Genomic DNA, 23,017 nt, shown 5'->3' with positions numbered 1-23,017 from the left:
CAAAAGTCAACCATTGAGTCAGAGTTAAGTATTCATCAGATCCAACGACGATTATGATCTCATCACATAGCCATTCACGTTCGCTCGTCTATTGACCACGTCATAGGGTTCTCCGCTGTATTAGGCGACACTCTCACAGACCTCTAATCAACCACCACGTGTAAGGAGCACACACTTCCCCTGGCTCCGTTTCCGCGGAACCAGTCCAAGTTTCAGTCCTAAAGCCGCATTTGGACATCACCAATTCCAACAAGGATTTTGCCCATCGCAATTCTGTCCCGTTCCGAAGCTTCCAAACACGCCGTTAGCTTTTAAAAGAAAAAAAGGAATATTGCACGTTGGAGCATCATTCCTTTTTCGTTGCAGTCCCGCACTTCACGTATTAAGAGCCCAACGCTAATTCGAATTTGGGTCTTAATCTTCACTTCGTTCTTCGATCTTGCCAACCAGGTAAACTTATTCATCAATCCTTTCTTCATTTTCTTCACCGAGAAACCAAATCAAGCTATCTACTCTTAGCGGGAAACTAGTTTTTTGATTTAGATTGGATCGAACTCAACTAGTTCTCTGTTCTGAATGGTTCGAGCATAGTTTTATTTTATTTGATTTTTCCCGCTCCGATTGATCCGTCAAGCCGTGGGAACCGCAAACTGTAAATTAAGATTTGAATCGCTGATAATTGATGATTCCTCGTGAATGTAGTAGTTAGTTGCTTATTCGAATGTGTTGTTTTCAGCGAGTTCGAGTTTCAATAATGATGGAGAAGGCAGATTCTGTGCAGAAGCTGTATTCGCGCATGCGGCTCTGGGCATTTCCGGATCAGTATGTGATTGAGCCTACGGATGGTTCTTCTGGTTCTTCTTTGGCTGTTAGTCGAGCCGATGGCTCCATGAAGCTCATCGGTAGGTTCTTTTGTTACTTCTCTTCGAGCTTTTGTTATCGTATTGGTCTTGCTTTGGTGATTTTCAGTTATTCGTTACTGATCGATGCTTTTTAATGCGTTTTACTCTTTTATTGTATTGCTTTGACAGATGAGGTTCCGGAATGCAGCTCGCTTCGTGTTCCTAAGATATATACAGTTTTTGGTGTTGTAGGGATGTTGAGGCTATTGGCTGGTTAGCAATAACTTGCCATATTTGATGATGGATAATATAGATATAATTGAGTATTGTATGTTGCTTAAGTTTTTATTTCCTTGTGTGTTGAAAGGATTTCTTGTTGGTGTTCATCCTTATCTGTTTGCTTCTGCATTAAAGCGAAGTAAATCAAGTAATTAGACTAGGGAGTTCTTTTGGGAGACAGATTATGACTGGGAAATTGGGATATTTGACTAATGATTTATGAATTGGTTTTGGAACACAAGTGAAAGCAATATTTGAATGCAACGCCACCAAAAAAGTAAATTATGCATATTTTCATATTTATCGTTTTGACAAAAACTATGGGTTTAGAAATCATGGTAGCTTTACAGTCTTCCACTGTATGAGTTCGTTTTAGTTATTTATCAATGTGGCTTATGCAACAAGCAAGTTCCTACTCCCTGCCGCTCTCCTTATTCAGTGCTTGTACTTGTGATTTTGATATTGATATGGTATCTGATTTTGTTGATCTGGTTTACATACCTGACTTCTCTTCAAAACTCGTAATATTAAATGCTAGACTTCAGTTTGAGCAATCATTTTGGTACTAAATTTAACTGTTCAATTAGGATCATATTTGCTGGTTATAACTGAGCGTGAGTCTGTTGGATCTTACTTGGGGCATCCAATTTTCAAAATTTCTTCATTGAAGGTTTTCCCATGTGACAACTCTCTTAGAAACACCCCTGCTGAACAGGTATGTTTGCTACAGATTCACTTATTTCTTATTTCAATTGTACGTCAACTACCAGTTTGAAACTAATAACTGCTGTATACATTTTGCAGAAGAAAATAGAGACGGAGTTTTCTTCACTGCTTAATGTTGCTGAGAGGAGCTCTGGTCTGTTCTTCTCATACGAGACCAATTTAACTCTGAGGTATCTTTGAATATTTTTGTAGCAGTCTTGCGATCGTATTTATGACTGAAATATGATATGGATTTATTTTGATTCTAGCATGTGCTGTCTTACACATGTATAAATATCAACAAAAATGAAAGTAACCATACATTCTTCTTTTGATAAGTAGGCGCAACCATGCAACATCTAAACCTATAGAAAATGCCCTTCTCTCGTATGAAATATGTACAAGTTTTTTGCATGGTATTAGTTCAGTCATGTTCAAGATGAAGACTTCTAATTGTGTAGTTGCATTCCATAGTGCAATTTGAAAGATATCATTACAGTGGAAGTGTGGATCTGAAAAGATTTAATGAAAATATGTATGGCCATATTGATTATAAACCTCTAGAGCATGTATTTTAGGGGTAGGTACTTATTTTAATATTAAAGCTGTTAGTCATTACAATCTTGATTAAAGTTTTAGAGGGAATACTGTGTTACTTCTACGTTATGAAGGTGGGCAAGTACTTTTAATCTTGAAATAAAATTGAGTGCACATTCCAGTTTGATAAGAAAGTACAATTTTGGCTCAATCCAAAAATGATTATCCAATAGAATTCCCTTCTTTGTGAATAACATATTTATGGTGTATAATTACTTGACTTATCTAATGAGTCTTGAAATCATGGACTACCTAGTTCTAGAAAATTTTCTGATAAATAAACGTAAAAGAATTGGTATTGCTAATTTTTTTAAAGATTTAAGTCATTTTGATGTTATTTAAACAATGTTTTGTGTTGCTTTAATAATATTAATCTTAGTAAAAAGATTATTATCCCAGTTGAAATATATGAAACTTTATTATATTATGTTCTGCAGTGCACAGCGATTGAATGACTTGGGTGACGAGTCTAGATTGCTTCCACTTTGGAGACAGGTATTTATTTATTTTTTTCTTTGTCACAAGCATGATAGTATTAGAGATATTTATTTATCTTTTGAAAACGGTGTTGATACCATGGTAGAATCCTCCCGGGCCGAGTATACTTTATTCTCAATATTATTCATATGTGATATGGTGTGATTGACACTCTTAGTGTCTATGCAAAATGTTCTCTCTGAACTGAATTTTTTCCACAGCTATTGGTTTTCCCTACTTTTGTGCTTATGATATTAAATTATTGATCACAGGCAGAGCCTCGATTCCTATGGAACAATTATATGTTAGAAGTGCTCATTGATAACAAGGTAGGTTTGTGGCAATTTTATTTTTACCTTTCCATGTTTTCAGTACTCATGCGTTCTTTATATTACTAACCAACAAGTGTGCAATCCTGTGCTTTTCAGCTTGAACCATACTTGCTCCCTGTAGTCCAAGGCAGTATCCTTGATTAACTGTTTGCAATGCTATTGCGATCATATGTAACTATTTCTTTTCAAGGTTATCCTTAACAAGTAAATAGGCTTTCATCACTATCAAGCAGCCATTGGGAAAGATATTATTGATGTCACTTTGATTGCTAGGAGATGCACAAGAAGAAATGGTATTTAAATCTTTTATATACATTTCTATTTATTTTCATGCACCAAGACAAAATAAAAATTCTGTTGTTTCTAGATAGTCTTTGCACTTAAAATATCATATGTATGTTGTTCCTGACAGTTTATAAAATCAAAATCTGAGGCCGTAAAATAAGTTTAACAGTTAATGTGTTGGTGATATTGAAAGCAATTATGAGATTTGTTGGCGGTTGCACTTCCTTATTTTCTCCTTTTGGTTGAACTAAATGGATGGTAGATGGTAAATAATATGTTTTAATTACCAACAGTTTAGGCTGGGATTTAACGACGACAGGCCATGCACAATATTAGAGATTTTTCTGCTATTCCATCTCTCAATAACATTACAACTATTTTGATATTTGACCATAGAGTAGAGTATTGATACAATAAAAAGACGCCCCCACATTACACTGATTATATTAACTAGGCCATGAAAGCAATGTTTTAGTGGTACCAGTAATGAGCAATAGAGAGCAAATAGTATATCAATTAGTTAAAATTTATATAGCTGAAACAATAGGTCTTCTGCTTTGGATGAATTCCTAATCACAATTATATGGGGAAACAAAAAGCATTTCATTCAAGATGAAGATCCTCATGAAAGTTATGTATTGAAGATATTAATTTAATACTATAATCCAGAATTATTTTAGGCATCTTGAAATATTTTGTATGGGAAACAAATACAAGGCTGTTTTAACACTTTAAGATGGATGTCATCATCATTTATTGGTGGTTGACTGATAGTAAATATATAATTTTGTTTCTTGAAAGGAACTCGGATGTGGAGAAGAGGAGCTGATCCTGATGGCTATGTTGCCAATTTTGTGGAAACAGAACAGATTATGCAGTTTAATGGGTATACTGCCTCTTTTGTTCAGGTATTGTTTTCTATGACTATGAAGTGAACCAGTTATATGGTGGGTTTGACATTCAAGATATGAATGTGTTGATGACATAATTCGGATTAGTGATCCTATTCTTAAAGTATTTTCGTTGTTTTGAAATAAGTTGAGCACAACCCTTTTCCAGTTATAGGCAAGTTAACAGCAACATAATTAGTAAACAATTTATATCTTATACTCTCTTTTTTTTCATGTTCATTATATTTGAAAAATTCTTTATTGTCTATCCAAATTAGTATTTTGTATTTATTTTCCCTTCAAATTAATGGTGTCGAACTTTCAAGAAGCCAGCTTCTTGGGTAGTTGGTGCTTATAAGTAACTTTTAGTTTCGTAAAGCTAGTGATACCAAAGAAGCTCATTGAATTACATCTCTGTTTTTGTCCCCAAGGATACTTGGAGCAGGTTTCTGAATAATGAGCAAAAGACATGTGTTTTTCTTTCACTAGAGTTTTCCAGTGGAGAATCGTAGTTTTGGTTCTATCTATTCTAAGATTCTAAGAGTCATTTTAGATAAATTTCTCAACAAACCCTTACACAGGAGAATTAAATGAAATGTTTCAAGGAGGTAAGATGAATCAAAGTTTTCGCATAAGCTAAAATTAACTTATGCACTTCTTTAGAAGTTTTATCTGGTATCTTCTCCACAAATTAATAGAGCTCAAGATTCTTATCTTAACGAAGTTCAACAATAGGGTTTACTATTGAAAAAGCTCCTATAAGCTACAAGCAAACCTAAACTAGGCCTAAAATAACTTTCGTACTGTTCTCTTTCCTATTGTATTTATTGTTCCATATTCACCTTGACACAATCTACCGAACATGATAATTGTTTCTTTTTATATAAAGCCATAGTTTTGCTTAGAATTCCATGTTCATGTACATTTTTTAGAAGCTCATTTGTTGCAAATTTATTTTCTAGTTTCAAGATGTGCTGGTATTCTAATAGTATTAGCAGGTTTGTCATGGAGATCTCTGCAACTATGTTATATTAGAATGGGTGATTTATGCCATTGTATGATCCAAAATTACATGACTGTGATAAAAGCAAAGCAAGAAGAGCTTGGATGTTTGCTTTCAGTTTTGTGAGATAAATGCTAACTGCTGGTGTACCACCAACATTATGTCAATTAAACATGTTCTTCATTTCATATCAGAGTCATTTTGGTTGAGCTTTTGCAGGTGCGTGGTTCAATTCCACTCCTCTGGCAGCAAATTGTTGATTTAACTTATAAACCAAAGTTTGAGTTGTTGAAACTTGAGGAGGCTGTAAGTGTTTGTATTTCTAAGGTCTACATATATTATTCTATGTGTCTTTAACTTATATTTCTTTGCTTAATACACAGCCACGAGTCCTAGAGAGGCATTTCTTAGATTTAAGGAAAAAATACGGGGCTGTATTGGTTGTTGATCTTGTTAACACGGTAATTATTCTTTCACTTGCTTAATGAGTTGAGGTTGACAATTTCACCTGTTTGTGTATGTAATTGCATTGTAAATTTTTTATATCACTGTAAAGAATGTGTGCGAGAATGTGTTATAATGAGTATGAAATTTTTATGTATCAGCATGCATAGATTTGAGCCTTCTTCTTTTCCCTTGGTATTTTTCAGCACGGAGGAGAAGGGCGACTATGTGAAAAATTTGGTGAAACAATGCAGCATGTGGCTAGCAATGATGTAAGGTAGAAGTCTCTTTCAGTTAACTTTTAGGCTAACATTTATGAATTCTTATGGCTCGTCTGCATTACCCATGTAAATTTGATTTTTCTTTTTTGTGTAGATATCTGCACTTTGATTTTCACCATATCTGTGGGCATGTTCATTTCGATCGTCTCTCAATCCTTTATGAACAAATTTCAGATTTTCTGGAAAGAAACGGGTATGGTCATTTTTATTGGTTAAGCTATTAGATATTGACTTTCTTGAGGATTAGTTACAATTTGATTCATGTTTTTATATTGATTGGTTTCATGCAGGGAGCATTTATGAACTACTTATCTTTGAAAAAATACCATAGTTTATTTTATTTATCTTTGATTCATGCTTTTACATTGACTGGTTTCGTGCAGGGAACCTTTTGTGAACTACTTATATTTGAAAAAATACCAACAGTTTATATTACTATGTATGTTGTGCTGCTTAATTTGTATTGTCTGCTGTAATAACTTGGACACTTGGACACTTATAAGCATAATGTCATGAGCTGTCTAACAAATATATGAAGCTCCTTTTTGTGTTTAGTTCTAACCGAGATATTTAGAAATAAAAATCTGACCCTGGGTTGAATTTTTATTTTGGAATTATAGATATCTTCTGCTGAATGAAAAGGGAGAGAAAATGAAGGAACAGCTTGGAGTTGTTAGGACCAATTGTATTGATTGTCTAGACCGTACAAATGTAACTCAGGTTGGCTGATTCACTTAGCTAAATGTATGTATCTGTGCTTATGACATGATTTTCCTGCTTACTTATGTTGAAATATCTATGCAGAGCATGATAGGTCGAAATATGTTGGAATATCAACTTAGAAGGCTGGGTGTCTTTGGTGCTGAAGAAACCATTAGTTCACATCCAAATCTGGATGAAAGCTTTAAGATCTGTAAGTGATTATTAATTTTCAGATTATGTGATTTAAAATATAGATATATGTTGTATTTTGTTATCTTCATTTAATACTTTCAAATTTCATTGTTTCATGGCACTTGAAACTAGATTTCTGACTGATTCTCTTTGGTCAGTGTGGGCTAATCATGGGGATGATATAAGCATTCAATACTCAGGAACTCCTGCCCTTAAAGGAGACTTCGTCAGGTATTTATTGATGAACTTTTCTAAAGCATTTCATTTTCCTCAAATAAAAAGAATATTGAGAAATTATGATCCCGTGAAGGTTCTCCTATACTGATTTCTTTTTGGTGAAGTTCTATGTTGAAGTCAAATTAACATAGGATAATTTGAAACCATCACGAGAGTGTCTTGTATTATATACTGCCGGCTATTACTGTATTGTCTAAAGCAGTAGCAGTGTAGACTCTTTTAACTAATAATAAGGTAGGAATTGATTTTGTCGCTTCACGGTTTCACCATTTCCCGATTGTGGGAATTCTGTAAGTTTTGTGCCTAATGTTATGATTTTTAGGTTGCTGTTATGATTTTTAGTTTAACCACTGTGTCTTCTCTAATTAAATTGTGTTGGGATTCAGGTTTGGGCACCGCACAGTTCAAGGGATAGTACAAGATGGCTGTAATGCTCTTCTACGATATTATTACAATAACTTTCGTGATGGAACAAAGCAGGTCTGTGAGGCGAATTTGTCATTATTTACTGGGTACTCCAGCAGTATAGCAATTATGTAGAATATTTAGGTTGTCCACTGATCATTGCTTATTGTCATATCTAGAGTTTTGTCCTTTGTATATTTGATTGCTAAGGTTTTTCTACTCAGTAATGATTAGCGCTTATGCTTTTGGAGATATTGAGTTTTCATGTAATGTTTCAATGTGGATTATTATCTTATAATATTGTTTGTTCATATGCTTTAGCACCAGCTGAATAGATCTTGTGTAACTTATTCTTTTTAAAAGTTAGTTTAAAGAATTTATTGATATATTAGTAATTGATTTATGACTTTGATGTCTTTTTATCATGCGAAGGATGCAATTGATCTCATACAAGGACATTATATAGTTTCTGTCAGCCGAGATACAGCTGCCAGTTCTCAGAAAGGAGGCCTTGAAGCTATAGCTGTAAGTACATTTCTAAGTCTTGTCCTGAATAAGCTTGAGACATCTATTTTGGTCTAAGAACAGTTTTTAGAAACCTTACAATTTTATAAATATATTTTAACTTAGGCATGTCTAAATTCATAATGGTTATACTTAAATTAGATGAAAAATAATTTTTATGGATATGGTGTATGTGTCTGTGTAGGAAAATATAATTAAATAAGTACTTGTATGTTCTCCTCATTTATTTATTTAGTGTTTGGTTAAACATGTTTTGTTTTCAAGGCTTAGGAAAGTTGGTACTCTACTACATGAAAGTGGTGGGTTGCAATGAGCCACGGGCACAAAATACATGAAACCAAGTCCCCTGAAACTCTGACACCCCTCTGTAGTAATGCGTCTTTGTGTTCAACAAATGTAGGACACGACATATGTATGAATTTTGACGACACATTCTGTGCAGTGTTTAATTTAAAAAAAAAAAATGCTTTTTAGGATCTTTGAGACCGTTCGGATAGGCTCGGACACAATATTAATATAAACATACTTAGTGATTTTGTTTAGTAATGCGAAATTTTTTTAACTTGTTAATTTATCTTTTAATGAATCTCAACTAGAATGTTTTTTTCAATAATTATAACGATCAACAAGGAGATAAAATATCTTAAATGAATCAGATTTTTTTTTTTTTACAAATAGATAATTATATTTGATTAATTTTTTTATATATGATTTTAAATATGTAAATCTTGATTATCAATTAAAATAATTCATAATATATATATATATATATATATATATATATATATATACACACACATTTTGGAGATTATAAATGTTGCAGCGTCTATGCTACATGTCACCCATGTTTTATTTATTTTCTCAAAAAAGGCCTTCTATGCTCAGATGAACGACCGGATTATTCAGTGAAGGAAATATTTGAGTGATTAAGTTGCTGGATTTAAGTAACAATGATTTCTTCTTTTTTTTTTTTTGCATTTTTTGCTGTGTGCAGTTCATTAATATAAAATGCTTCAAGGTAGTCAATATGCATTAAATGCCAATTGATATTAATGTTATTCCATTTTTTATCTTTGCAGTCATTTCCCTTGGCTTTTGCTCTGGTTTTGACTGGATTCCTCTTTGCAACCATGTCTTTGAGACAAGGTGAGTTTACTTTAGTTTAAGTTGAAGATACAAATATATTTGAAGGCTTATTAGCTGAGGGAAGGGGGGGGCCGGGATGGTGTTTAGATAAAAGAATATGAAAATAGGAGGGATGACTGCAGAGAGGCTAATGACTAATTAGTTGATAATTGTAAAAAAAAAAAAGACACGTAGTTAATACATACAAAATAACAAACCCTTGGTGACACTCATTGTCTTTTATATATATATATATATATATATATATATATATATATATATATCGTGTTGTATGATACAAGAAACAACATTCCGAACATTTAATGAAACATGTAACTTTTCTGTAGTTTGGTAAAAATTTAAAAATAAAGGAGACCGAGTCTTAATCAGAAAGCATGATGAGTAATACCATACAATTTTCGTGTGATCCAATTTTGTACAATTTAGCATTTTTCGTTATAACTTCTCCTATTCCATACTATTTTTTCCTCAAGATAAACATACTTCCATTAAAGTGGTCAGATGTCTTGCACCTGATGCTGCGAAATTTTGTAGCCTAGGGTTTCTAGATATTTGAACAAAAACGTGACATGAAATTTGTTAGAATTTATGTGCTTAGCTTTTTGTTGAGATATTGTAAAAAGAATGGCATATGCCTGTACTTGATACATTATTTTTACGTTGTTTTGAAGTTTGGTTGGCATACAAGGAAGTTTTGTCCATTGTTTCTGTACCAGATACTTCTATACGTTGACTTTACTAGCCTAGGTTAAGATTAAGGAGTCTCACAAGTGCCGGATTAATTCACTTTGTTCTGCATGTGTGTGATATATGGACTTTAAAAGAGATAATCTTTTGTTCATTGTTTCAACAGTGCGATACGATTTTCGGCACTTCTTCTTTTCGCTAATGTGGGCGGGCATTAGTGTGGGTATAGCAGCATTTGTGAGGGCCAACGGCCGTGTTTTCTGCAACAGACCTCGCCTACACAATCCCCGGTGATAACTTCTATACAGATCAGTTTGAACAATTTAACTTTTTATGTGAAGGTCCAGCTTCTGCAACAGGAATCACTGGCAGAAGACTTAGTTCTACATCTAGATCAATATTTATGTGAGGCTCCTTCTTGCAGCTTATTATATTTATTCTTGCTAATTTGTAATCATTGTAGCTTCCAGATATATATATTCATATCATAGTCCATTCATCTCCCATTTGAGTGATTGCTACTTTATCGGTGTTTTCTTATGCACCGGCTCCTCCCTGTATATTTAAGTTTGTATTTGTGCCTTCTTTATAAGATTATGGAGACAGTTTAAGGTTCTTAGGAAACACACTGATTTGATTATCTACTATTATTTTAACCAAATTCTTGATTTCTGCAGTAATTTTATATTTTTATTTCAAAAATCAAGGTTCTTGCATGTTTGCTGCAGTCCATACTAGACCAGGTTTTTTTCTAGAATATTTATAAAATTGATAAAAAGAAGGGGAGAAAGTCCGTAAAATAACGTTAGCAGTTGTATGTGCAATGTCCATCAGAAGGATCTTCAAGCAGCTGAACATGTTGCTTCGTTAGGATTGATAAAGGAAAGGAGAATGGAATCAAATGGTAAACCTCCAAAGATATTATCATTTGTATCCTTAAAAAAAGGAATAACTAATGTTCATTCATATATTTACTTTTTTTTTGTTTGTTAACTTGTTACCTAATTTTATTATTTTTCATTTATCTAACGTATAAATTTCTTGACTTTTTTTTTTACTATTTTGATATTCCAATTGTTTATTATTTATTTGTTAGTTCACCATTGTAGAGACTTTCTAATAACATGAAAATTTTAAGAGAAGAATTCAATTATAATATGGAAAAACTTAGAAGATGAAACAAATTTATAATAAATGAAAATAAATAGTAAGTCTTAAATGAGAGTGTTGTCAATTGCAATTGGTTCTTTCTCGAAAATTTGATTTTGATTTTGTAAAACGTGGAGCTGTAATGGCTTCGTCTATTGAGAGCACCTCCAGTATCATGTTTTCCGTTTTCACATTCCATCTGCACAAACCAGTCCTTTTCCATTTTTTCATATCTACTACACTCACAAAACACACTCCACCTTCACCTTCACCTTCATATAGTTATGTGGGAATGACTGTTTCATACAATTACAAAAATAATATAATAACATGATGATCACAATGTTAATGATAATGGTAGTTTTGATGTCAACAAATGATGAAAATGGTAACTATAATTAAGGTAAATAAAATAATGGCATGATAACACTGACGATAATAATAGTAAAACAATAAAGTGGTGATAAAGTAAAGAAGAACAAAATGTATTTATTATTATTTTTAATTTGACCCTCTCATTGTTATAAGAAATGCATTGAATTAAACTAACTCTATGATAAGTAGTAATATAATAATAAGATAAATAAATTATATTCAAAATTTACTATATGATAGCATGTATTTTTTTTATACTTACTCATCAAACTAGTTCTTTTAGGAATTGTTTTAAAAACCATATCGAAAGTGATTTCTAAATGAATTTTTCACTTTTTACTATAACAATATATACTATGTTCAATTACTATAGCCTTATCTAAAGTGAGATGATGATGTTGACTTCCAAGTGAATACATGACCGATAATATAACGATATGATAAAATGTAAAAGTCACAAAGCAATTCATTTATCCATTATTCTGAGTCCATCTACAAGTACTTTTTTTATTACAATATTGTTAGAAAAATGGTTCATATGAAATTTGTTCTTTTAACTTCATAAATTATTATCAACTGATCCATTATCATTCAAATTTTAAATAAATGTTTTTACCGATATTTAGTGAATTAAAATTAATCTAATAAGTTTTTTTTACTATAACAAATTAATGCATTATTGACAAATATAGTTCATCAGCAAAAATTTGTTAATAATTTGAGTTTACCGAAGAATTAACAACGAATAAATATCTACTAACAAATAGTTGTTGATAAATTTTATTGATATATCGTAAAATTTGTCAAAAATTATCTATGATTGCAAATATGTTGATAATATCAATCGCTAATTATTGATGAATTTTGATCCTAAAAAAATTTGTCAGTAAATTTACAATTTGATCTTCTTCCTCCTTCTCTTTCTCTTTTTTTTTCCTTTTCTTTTCTTCGTTATCCTCTTCTTCTTTCCCCTCTCCTCCTCTTCATCCTTTCCCTCTACCGTTGTCATGTCCATCTCTTTCTCTTCCTCTTCTTCTTTTTTTTCTTCTTCCTCTTCCTCCTCCAACTTTGGCCACCGTGTTGCCGCCACGACTTCTCCTCTTCCTCATTTTCCTCTTCTGCATTCTTTTTTTCTTTTCTTCTTCTCACTCAGTTCTTTCAAATATATAAAAGGTTTTACTAGATTTGACTATTAGATACACTACTGACAAATATTTTTGTAATGCAAATTTTAATTTATTAATACATCAAAACAATGAATTTTATCAATAAATTAATTATAACAAAATATTTTTTAATAATTTAAATTTGAAATTCGTCGATAAAATTTATTAATAAAAGTCATCAAAAAATTTAGTTTACTGATGAATTTATTTCTATCGATAAAAGTTCGTTGGTAATTACAAAAATTTTGATTTTTTTAAATGATTTACATTTTTTTTAAAAAAATTTAAAATGTATATCTCTAAATTTATAAGATATATTATTTGTATGTATATATTAAATTGAATTATTATCTAATGCATTAGAATTTTATCTGGTCTACCCATTTCGAACATCTCCTCTCATTCAAGGACAGTAAATGTATTTTTAAACTAAAACTGTAATTACAGAAACATAATTTTTTGTTTAGAAAGCCGATGTGACGATTTGAAGTAACAAAAGAAAAAAACATTATTAACTCTAGTTTTAGTAAAACACTATACACTATATTTAAATTAGATTTTAAAATACAAAAAAAATCAAAAAGTGCTATGACCACCTCAAACATGACCTTAAATTTTGCTATGATGTTGTTTTCAAATATGGTATATTATAGCTAGTTGGTGAGATTCATAGGATGTAACATCGTCAATGTCTTGGTTCTTAACTCTGACAGTATAAGCTAATTTTCATATCACCTAATTAAACCTTTCTTATACAATGAATCTCGTAACATGTCTTGACTTTTGACCATAAAATAAGGTAATCTTTCAACCTATATATCAATCAATCTGGTGACATGTTCAAAGTTTGGGATTACCCTCATCCGTACAGAAAAATATATCAGAAAAAAAAAAGTGTTGGATTTTTAACAGTATTTGTGCAAATAAACACAGAATAAGACTGAAAGAAAACACAAAAATAAGACTGAAAGAAAACACTTTTATTAGCAGAGCATTGTAATACATTATCATTCAACCCAGAACATGTTTTAATAATTACAACACCCCAGAAATGAACACATTATGTTATGACTACAAGAAAGTCACACAGGAAAATTTTCAGAAACAAAACAAAAAACAGTAAACAACAGCAACAAAGAGTGTTACATGAATCACACAGCATGTGATTAGGTTGGTTAAAAAGCAATGATATAATAAGAAAGAGATTCGATGAATGGAAGTTCTAATAAGAGGGTTGAGATGGATACGGAGGCCAGTAAAGATGAAAACCAATCTTGAAGACAAGTGTAGGAGGGTTTACATGAAGTGGAGAAGAGGTAACATAGCCATGCACGAACAAGAAATCTTCAGTGCCTCCTACGACTGGATAATCCGAACGCTCGAGGGTGTTAGTGCCTCCAACAATGGAAATGGAGCCCTTGTGATTGTTCAGTCGAAGAGTTAACTTTGCAACAGAAATGCTGCTGAGTCCATCAAGACCAGAGGTGATGGAAGTTCCTTCTGCAGTTCCCAGTTGTTTGGAGGATCTGTTTGGTTTCGCAGTCAAAGGGTCTTGAAACACCAAAACAGTGCCAAACGGGGTTGAGTTTTCACTCTTTCCTTCACCTCCTTCCACGCCGTTCACTGTCACAAAACCTGTTTTGTTTATGGTTTCGTGTTGGAACAAGGTGAAGTGAAGGGATTTTGGAGCAGGGTTGCCACGCTCACGACGGTGGTTGCGGTGGTTGAGATGAGAGCCACCGGTCACGGCCAAAAGTGAAAGGAAAACGGGAAGAGCATAGTTATGGAAAGCGAATGTCATCGTTAGGTTGTTTTTTTATGAAAGAAGAAAACTGGGTTTGTAATATATATGCTAAGTGCATGACTCAAGAGAACTAGGTTTGCAGTACCTTAAAATTTGTGTGAATGATGGAAGACCTTTTAGTTGTTGTGTCTAGAAACAATGTAGAAAGAGTCAAATTACTTGATCTGTCTCATCTTGATTTTCCCAATGTTTGTACAATTAAGAGCATATGATTGATAAAGGGAACTTAGGTACAACTTGTCTATCAAAATACTGCAAACACACATTATTAGTTCATAATGGTAAGTGAAACATGACACTACTTTAATTGAGTGTGAATCATGGGTAACTCTCGACCCACCCTTAAAAAAGTCTCATGATTTTCAACTTTTATAAAATATCTAATTGCATGCTCTCCTTTATAAGTTAAGTTGACTTCCTAACATATTTAAACGAAATGATGATAATACATAAGTAGAAACTAGATACATTTACAGAGCAGTGGACAAAGCTCTACATCAACAAACACTCATGCACCTACAGGTCTACCACCTACACTAACTTAAACAAAGTTAACTACACAAGAATTGCTATCTAACTACATGCTGAGTACACATGTTGATGCAATATCTTTCCGATGAAGGGCTAAACAGAAGGATGATAAATTGGGTAATGAGAATTGAACAAAGTTTGAAGCATAGTACAATGTTTCTTTGGTTATTTCCTTTTATCCTTTATAACTTGTATGCGTTCCAATGTTTCCAGAACATCTTTCATGGGAGGACGTTTTTTACGGTCACGTTCAAGGCATTTTAGAGTTAATTGTGCTGCTTTCATTGCTGCCTTGCTTGAATACTGACCCTCTATTCTCTCATCCATTATGCTTTTCAACTTTCTTTTATCAGACAGAGAAGGCTTAGCCCATTCAATTAGATTCTGCTGCTCCAAGGGCCTGTTTCTATCAAGTGCCCGCAACCCTGTCAGAATTTCAAGCAGCACTACACCAAAACCATAAACATCACTCTTCACATACAAGTGTCCTGTTCCATCACAACACCACATATCAGAAACATAGGATTTTCTTATGTTTCAACAAACAAGTATCTTCACAAACCAACCATTTAGCTGTGTGTGTAGATATGATAATCACCTGTTGCAATGTATTCTGGAGCAGCATAGCCATATGTGCCCATGATCCTGGTAGTCACATGTGAAACTCCCCCAGAAGGCCCTAATTTGGCCAAGCCAAAATCTGAAATCTTTGCATTGAAATCCTACAAAAGATGAACACACATTTGGTTATAAATTAGATTTGTGGATTTCTATGTTTCTTTACAAGTCTTTTTACAGAAATTTATTCCACTATGGCATAAACTCATAAACCTGGCATGCATCCAGAAGTCAGATTTTTGGCTTCCATTTCTCATGGTAATGAAAAAAAAAGGTAGAATATATATATATATATATATATATATATATATATATATATATATATATATATATATATATATATAAGAGAAATGCAAGAGAGGTAAAAATAAGAAACCTCATCAAGTAATATATTTGAGGCTTTGAAATCTCTGTATATGATTTGCTTTTCTGAAGTGTGTAAGAAAGCCAAGCCTCTAGCTGCACCAATAGCTATTTTGAGTCTGGTGTCCCAAGACAGTGGTTCTGTGCTAGTGTTTCCTGATTGGACATAAAAACACAAACATTATGAGCTAAACTCAAAACAAATCTATGACCAACAATTTTTATTATGTTAATGGTCTTAAGCTCATACTTCTAAAGAGATGATTCTCCAAGCTTCCCTTTGGCATGAACTCGTACACAAGTAGAAATTCCACATCGTCACAACAGTAACCCAAAAGCTTCACCAGGTTTGGGTGAGAAACTCTTCCTAAGAAATTGATTTCTGACTGCATTGTCATGTAAAACAGAGCAACATGTTACAAAATCAGATAGCCTGGTCGGAATGGAATTTGTGCAAACTCAAAAAAAAAAATTAAGCTTTTGAAGATAAGTGAGAATTTAAAAAATATCCAATCAAACATAAAAGATAAATCATAAACCAATAAAAAACATGATAAAAATGGTTATTATTTTTTAATAGATTAATGTTGCTTATATAATAAAAACTTTTAATAATTTTAATTCACTTACTTATTTCATATATCTGTATCACATTGTGTATACAAGGATGTTAAATTTTATGGAAAGAAAAAGGGGAAAATGTTAAAAAAAAAAAAAATAGCTGAAGTAACTTTTGAAAATAAGACATAGATTATAACCTTTTTTTTCTTCTTAATCTGAATTAATTAAAATGAGAAATTAAAACTGAGTAAATAACTTCTAATTTAATTTAAAACGGCTATTTTTATTTTTCAACTTTAATTTTTAATTCAAAGTTATCTATATGAAATTCTGAAGTATTTTACACATCAATTATAAAGCAAAGAGAAATAACAAATATAAATAATATAAATCAGCTCAAAATAATATTAATATAAATAAATATCTTAATTTCGTTATTTAATACGTGTCATCTTGCTAAGTGGACAGATAAAAATAAAGAGTAAAAAATTCTATTTTTTATTCTTTAATCATTATCTGACAATAATAAATAAAAATGTTTCAAAAACAGTATTTAACAAGATGTGTCTATTGCTTTCTTATTAGGCAGCAGTGCCTTTTCCCTATTTCTGGACCATGTTTTAGCCTCTCTTTTTTAATTCAAACAACACGAGATTCCTTGAACAAAGTTATTAAAATGATTAGATCAGAAACATGAGTTGGTTAGATTATAAAAAGATGAATAACAAATAATGGTGTCATTAAAAAATCATGTTGTTGAATCAGAGTTGACCTTTATACTAACTTTTTTGATGTCTAAAGTTTCATTAATCAACAAAGGGTTATTTGCTGTCACAAACATTAGGTGCAACTCCATTACCACAATGCAACATTATATTAATCAAAACTTAACATAGTCTGCACAAGAATCACAGAACACAGAACATGTGAATAGTTTGAAAAACCAGCAAAGTGGAAAATTAAACTAACCTGCCATTCTCGAAATCCCTGCACACTCTCGGAGTTCAATTTCTTAACCGCAACCACCATTCCAGATCCAGCTTTGGTTGGTGTCAGTGTCTTCTCATGCAACCATCCTTTGTAAACTTTCCCAAAACCCCCTTCTCCAAGCAATGCATCAGATCTGAAACTCTTCGTTGCAGCTTTCAGTTCTGCAAAATTGAACTGCTTCAAGTTCCTCGTTTCCACACTCGGAAACACAACGTTGTTTCCACTGTTACTGTTACTGCTTCCTCCACTAACACCTTCGCCTTCACGTTCTGAACCTGCATGTGCCAACAAATTTCATCAAATCTCTGATTCTCTCTCAGTTTTTGTATGAAAGTATAGAAATATGAAGCAGTTTTGGTGACTTGCCAGAACCGTGAAGAGAATTAGAAGGTGTTTGGCGAGGAGCGAGGGAAGCAAAGCAGAGACCCATTTTGAGTGTTAATTAGTGAAATGGAGAATGAATTAATTGAAAAACCAAACAAGAACTTATGAGTACATAAGATGGGTCGTTTTCGTTAGTAATGAATCGACGTTGTTGAATTGTGTGGTATTTATAATGCCGTGTTTGGCGTGTTGGTTTCGCGTTTAGCTTCACTCCTAATTCCTTTTAAATATTAAAACCTTTTTATACTACACTCACGTTTTTGGTTAGAAGTTAGAATACTCTTCGCTTTCATAAAGCAATAGGAAAACGATCGCTATCGATTCGACACACTGTTTAATACCCTTCAAAACTTACATAGATACCCTTAAAAACTTATATTATTATCGTACCACTACTTTTATTCATTTTTATTTAGCAATTTAATTTGTACTTTAATTAAATAACTTAATTTAACATTATATAGAGTTCTCAAATGGAGGTAAGAACAAATATGGACTGTCAAAATAATTTTCTCCAAATTTATTATTGTTAGGTTGAATAGGTTTTTATTATTTATTATTTATTATTATTATTAAGTGTTGTTCTTTCAAGATTTAGGACCTTTCAAATTTTGTCAATTACTTCTTTACATAGTTGGAAACTTAAGTAAGAAGTATTTGGTTTGTCTTTTCTTTAGCTTATTAATAACGGTTAATATTTTTTTTCTATGATTCACTTTGTCATTTGTTTTCAATGTGTGTCATTTGTTTTCAATGTGTGACTTGAACAATTTTCTCGTAAAATTGTCGTTCGTTCTTCCTAATGAGATACATTTATGGGAACTCTTGTTAGGGAGACTTTCGATACATAGATGATACTATATTCATTTAAACATGTCACCAAGACTAACCATCGACTTTGATACCATTAAGAATTTCGATACAAGGACCATACGACACTTGTTTGAGTGGGTACTAAGACTAACCATTGACTCTGATACCACTTAAATCTATTGAGGAGAGATTCACCAGGGAGACACAATCCCAACACGACGAAAACATAAGAAATTGACATTATTCTCAACCTAAAAGGGTTTTTTTTTCTTATATGATGTTTCACTTTTTTATTTATGTTCCATGTGAAACTTAAATTTGCATTTGGATTCCCAACAAATATATGTGCGATTTTGAAAAAAAAATTTCCACATAATATATTATAAATAAATATTGTGAATAATATGACATACGTAAAAGTTTTAATACATCAAGTTATAAAATAATATTTGCATCCATTTATACGTAGGATCGAGACATATCTCCTCATGTTAATGTATATACATATTAAACATGAAATTAATAATTAATGTGTGATAGTACGATAGACAAAAAAATTAACAAATATCATCAATTTATCTTTATTGGTGATGTGGGGGAGAATTGAAGATATAATAATCTTCATAGACAATATAAAATATATAGTAGAAACTTTTTCATCAAAGTGTTTGCATGTAAAGGATAGAATGAAGGAGTTTGATTCAATCTCACACAGCACTTGTAAATTCTGGTAGATATAATTGTCATAAAAAGTAATGTTAACTCCATGACAAAATATAATTATATTGTTTATATATATATATATCACAATTTTCTGGTATTTTATGTATTCAATTTGTAATAAACTAATTAGTTTTATTGGGCAAGCATGGAAACAATAAGATTGTAAGTTGGGGTCATAAGATTAGAGGATTACATAATTTTTTATGGTACTCAGTTAGAAAATCACCCTATATTCAATAACAGTATTTTTACGATATAAATAGCACTACATAACATTTTATATTTAAACCTCATCTTTTTACTTGGAATATATACAACTCAAATTATTTTTTTTATCATATGGAATATTTACTAACTTTGTTAATAATTTATATTTTAACAAATTCTGAATTTGTATCATTTTTATTATTGATTTGTAATGTTAGTTAGCTCTTACCGTTCTAGTAAAAAAAAAAATCACAAGTATTTTATTTGGAGATCTGATACATGAAACGGTGTATTTAAACTTAAACAATTAATTAGCTCAGAGTTTAGCTTTTTGCGTATAATTATGTTTAAGACATAGATTAAAAAGTGAAAGCAATTTTTGTATTAAATAATTAAAAGTTATCCGTAAGAATTAATCAAAGCCTTCTCTCCAAATATTTAAGGCAGTGGATTGAAGGAAATAATTAAATAAAATATATTAAAGTATCTGTGATACGTATTTTTATCTTTAATTGGCACAAAGTAAGGTTAATAGTTTATAAAGGTACGCTCTTGGAGACGAGGATGAGAACACGTTGTAACAAAGTTTGACCTTTGACGCGGTTGCATCTGTATTATTATTATATCTACGCATTTTTTTTAAATAAGTGATATTACGTAAATAAGTGATGATAATATAATATTATTAAATTAATATATAGAATTGTATTTATTAAAAATAAAATAAAATATACAAAGAAAGATGAAAGAATAACTGAATAAATAAAAGTAAAAGAAGAAAAAAATTAATTTTATAATAAAAAATTTAAAAGTAATCGTTTATTTTTAAAAATTTAATAAATAATTATATTTTAACATATAAAATTAATATTTAAAGTATAAATAAAAAATAAAATCTCTTAATATATATATATATATATATATTATTATAGATGGTAGAATTATTAGAGAAGAAGCTCCATCCTTTCGTTCACTATTTTTTAAACTTTTGGCGTATCTGCTCTTTATTTATTGTTTTTTTTTATGGTGTGAAATCCACGCGAGAAGAGCAATTCTGTTTACACTGTTAAAAGATTATAGGTGTAGTTGAAAATTTAAGTTCGAGTTCAAGTTTTATATTGTGTAGTTTTATCGTTGTCGAAAGTCATTGTCGAAGTCATTGTCTTTGTTTTGTTTTTTCGAATTTACGGATTAGAAGAAAAGTGAGATTATTTTTGTTTAAAATCAATTATTTTAAACTAGATTAAACTTGAATTTTATACAGTTTAATATATAACAAATTATCAAGTGAATTATTTGTTAAATTAAAATGTTTTTTTATATATAATTATTTATAAAGAGTGGATAGATGATTATTACTCAATATTGTAGTAAAATTTTCAGTTTGAGTTCTCTTAATTAACTGGGTGTAAATTTAAGAAGAATAAAGCTAGTATAAAAATTATTAAAATTATTATGTGTTCTTCAGTTTTATTTTTATTTATTGTCTTTAGTTTTTGTGTTCATTAATTATTGTATTAAAATTCTCCTATTTTAAACAAAATTTTCTTTGAAATATCTAATAACTTTTTCAACCGCGGTTCACCTTTCTCTATTTTTAGTCATTCTTATTCATAAAGAGAATTGATATTTATGATTATTGTTTGTTATGAGTATTTAATGCAGTTGAATTCTTACTCCACTATTGATATTGGTGTCATTGGCGTTGTTGAAATTAAAATACTTAATATTATTATTCCTATTTGCTAGCAATAGGAGTGATGATTATATTTAAAGGGTTGTGCTAGTATTAAAGATTTACGGGTGTATCTTTATTTTATTGTGATTTTTATTTTTTTAAATTATTTCATTAATATTTAAAATAAAAGAGAGTGAGCAGGAATTATTTTCATTATTTGATATCTTGGAGATCATAGATTATATAAAGATATTACAAAATTATAATATATAAATGTGAACAAATATCTTTTTATTAAGTCAATTTAATAAAATTGAATTGAATTCATTTTATCATTTGTATCATTTAAAGTCTATTTTAATTGAAATTAGATGTTTTTCATTAAGAAAATATTTCATTAGTAATCAACTTGAGTGATCAAAAGTTGTTAGCCACTACAATGACTAATTTAGATACCAATTTACAAAGTAAAAAATTATTGATTACTAAAATAATTACTATTATGAATAAAAAATTATAATTGGTCACTAAATTGATTTTAAAATTAGCTACCATGGTTTTGATTACCAAAGAAAATTGATCACTAAAACTTAACCACCAAGGTTTTGGCTACCAAAATGACTTAGTTACTAATTTAGTCTATAATGAATTAATGACCAATTTAGTGACCAATTATAATTTTTATTTATAATAATGACTATTTTAATAACCAATAATTTTTAATTTTGTAAATTAGTATTTAAATTGTTCACTATAGTGACTAACAACTTTTGGTCACTAAATTTGATTACTAATTAAACATTTTATTGTAGTGTTGGGTGTAAATGCATAATGTTCTTAGTATATATATATATAAGACATGAAATAAAGACATAGAAATTTGCACCTCAACCTCTTACCATCCGCAATCAATAATTTAACATAATTAACTATGTCATCCCATTGGATAAAAGAAACAATATTATCATTAATTTAGAATTTTTTTAGAATCTTGAATAATAAAATGATTTCTCATATAAATTAAAATAAACTTTAAGTAAACTAAAAGAATTATAGAAAGAGTTTCTATTAGTTAATATTGTACCTATGCTAATTTTAATTTATTAAGAAACTTACAATTTTTATTTTTCAATTGTAAAAATCCTTTATGCTTGCGTAGAAAATTTTAAGAGGATAATTCATTTTATAGAAGATTGGAAATGCCTTAGGATAAGATATGTTTTAAGCAAGAATTTTTGAAACAATTTAAAATTTTATAATGTTACGAGAATAATTGAATAACTTGAAATTAAAGAGTTTCAAAGTGTATTAAAGAAAAGTAAAAAATTTGAAATTATTGAAATTTAAGTTAAACGTATGTCTTTTCTTTTTGTTTATTTTCTTTTCAACTTAATTTTGATCAAAACATCGTTACCAGGACATTCTTGACTCGGTCAAAGTTTAATTGTCGTAATCTCAACACTATTTTTTGATAAATGTTCTGGAAAGTTTCTTTGACTAAAGTAGATTATGTTTGACTTATATTTCAAGATTATTTGGTTGGCAATGCTAGGTTATAGTTATTTCATCAACATCTACATTAATTAATTAAGAAAACAATTATTAAAAAGATAAAACAGAAAAAAA

At 30.6% G+C, this 23,017-nt stretch overlaps 3 protein-coding genes across 4 annotated transcripts; 1 reads left to right on the top strand and 2 right to left on the bottom strand.

The window, feature by feature from the left end:
- The first annotated feature begins 182 nt into the window (after positions 1 to 182).
- On the top strand, positions 183 to 10,690 carry LOC114174014 (phosphoinositide phosphatase SAC6-like). 2 transcript variants are annotated; one of them, XM_028058738.1, is made up of 21 exons: positions 183 to 450; positions 737 to 902; positions 1,032 to 1,115; positions 1,709 to 1,836; positions 1,926 to 2,017; positions 2,861 to 2,918; positions 3,173 to 3,229; positions 3,329 to 3,362; positions 3,445 to 3,525; positions 4,319 to 4,425; positions 5,630 to 5,716; positions 5,794 to 5,871; positions 6,061 to 6,131; positions 6,230 to 6,328; positions 6,756 to 6,855; positions 6,940 to 7,048; positions 7,188 to 7,260; positions 7,653 to 7,746; positions 8,104 to 8,196; positions 9,276 to 9,342; positions 10,196 to 10,690. In XM_028058738.1, exons 2-21 carry the CDS (start codon positions 755 to 757, stop codon positions 10,321 to 10,323), a joined length of 1,788 nt encoding a protein of 595 aa, XP_027914539.1. In that variant the 5' UTR covers positions 183 to 450; positions 737 to 754; the 3' UTR covers positions 10,324 to 10,690. The 2 variants fall into 2 exon arrangements, with proteins under 2 accessions (XP_027914539.1, XP_027914540.1); XM_028058739.1 differs by lacking the exon at positions 1,032 to 1,115.
- A 3,002-nt stretch (positions 10,691 to 13,692) lies between these two features.
- Positions 13,693 to 14,595, bottom strand: LOC114173854 (dirigent protein 11-like). Its single transcript, XM_028058504.1, has one exon. It carries the CDS (start codon positions 14,518 to 14,520, stop codon positions 13,942 to 13,944), a length of 579 nt encoding a protein of 192 aa, XP_027914305.1. The 5' UTR covers positions 14,521 to 14,595; the 3' UTR covers positions 13,693 to 13,941.
- Positions 14,596 to 14,933: 338 nt separating this feature from the next.
- On the bottom strand, positions 14,934 to 18,122 carry LOC114173853 (probable serine/threonine-protein kinase PIX13). The gene is made up of 6 exons (XM_028058503.1): positions 17,953 to 18,122; positions 17,566 to 17,861; positions 16,286 to 16,421; positions 16,049 to 16,191; positions 15,653 to 15,776; positions 14,934 to 15,542 (listed from the first exon to the last, which is right to left on the bottom strand). The coding sequence occupies exons 1-6, from the start codon at positions 18,014 to 18,016 to the stop codon at positions 15,220 to 15,222; spliced, it is 1,086 nt and encodes a 361-aa protein (XP_027914304.1). The 5' UTR covers positions 18,017 to 18,122; the 3' UTR covers positions 14,934 to 15,219.
- Positions 18,123 to 23,017: the final 4,895 nt, after the last annotated feature.

Source organism: Vigna unguiculata, chromosome 2, assembly GCF_004118075.2.
Source record: "Vigna unguiculata cultivar IT97K-499-35 chromosome 2, ASM411807v1, whole genome shotgun sequence".
Lineage (NCBI taxonomy): Eukaryota > Viridiplantae > Streptophyta > Magnoliopsida > Fabales > Fabaceae > Vigna > Vigna unguiculata.
Note: the sequence above shows the minus strand (reverse complement) of the source record. Positions and strands in the feature narration are given on the sequence as shown.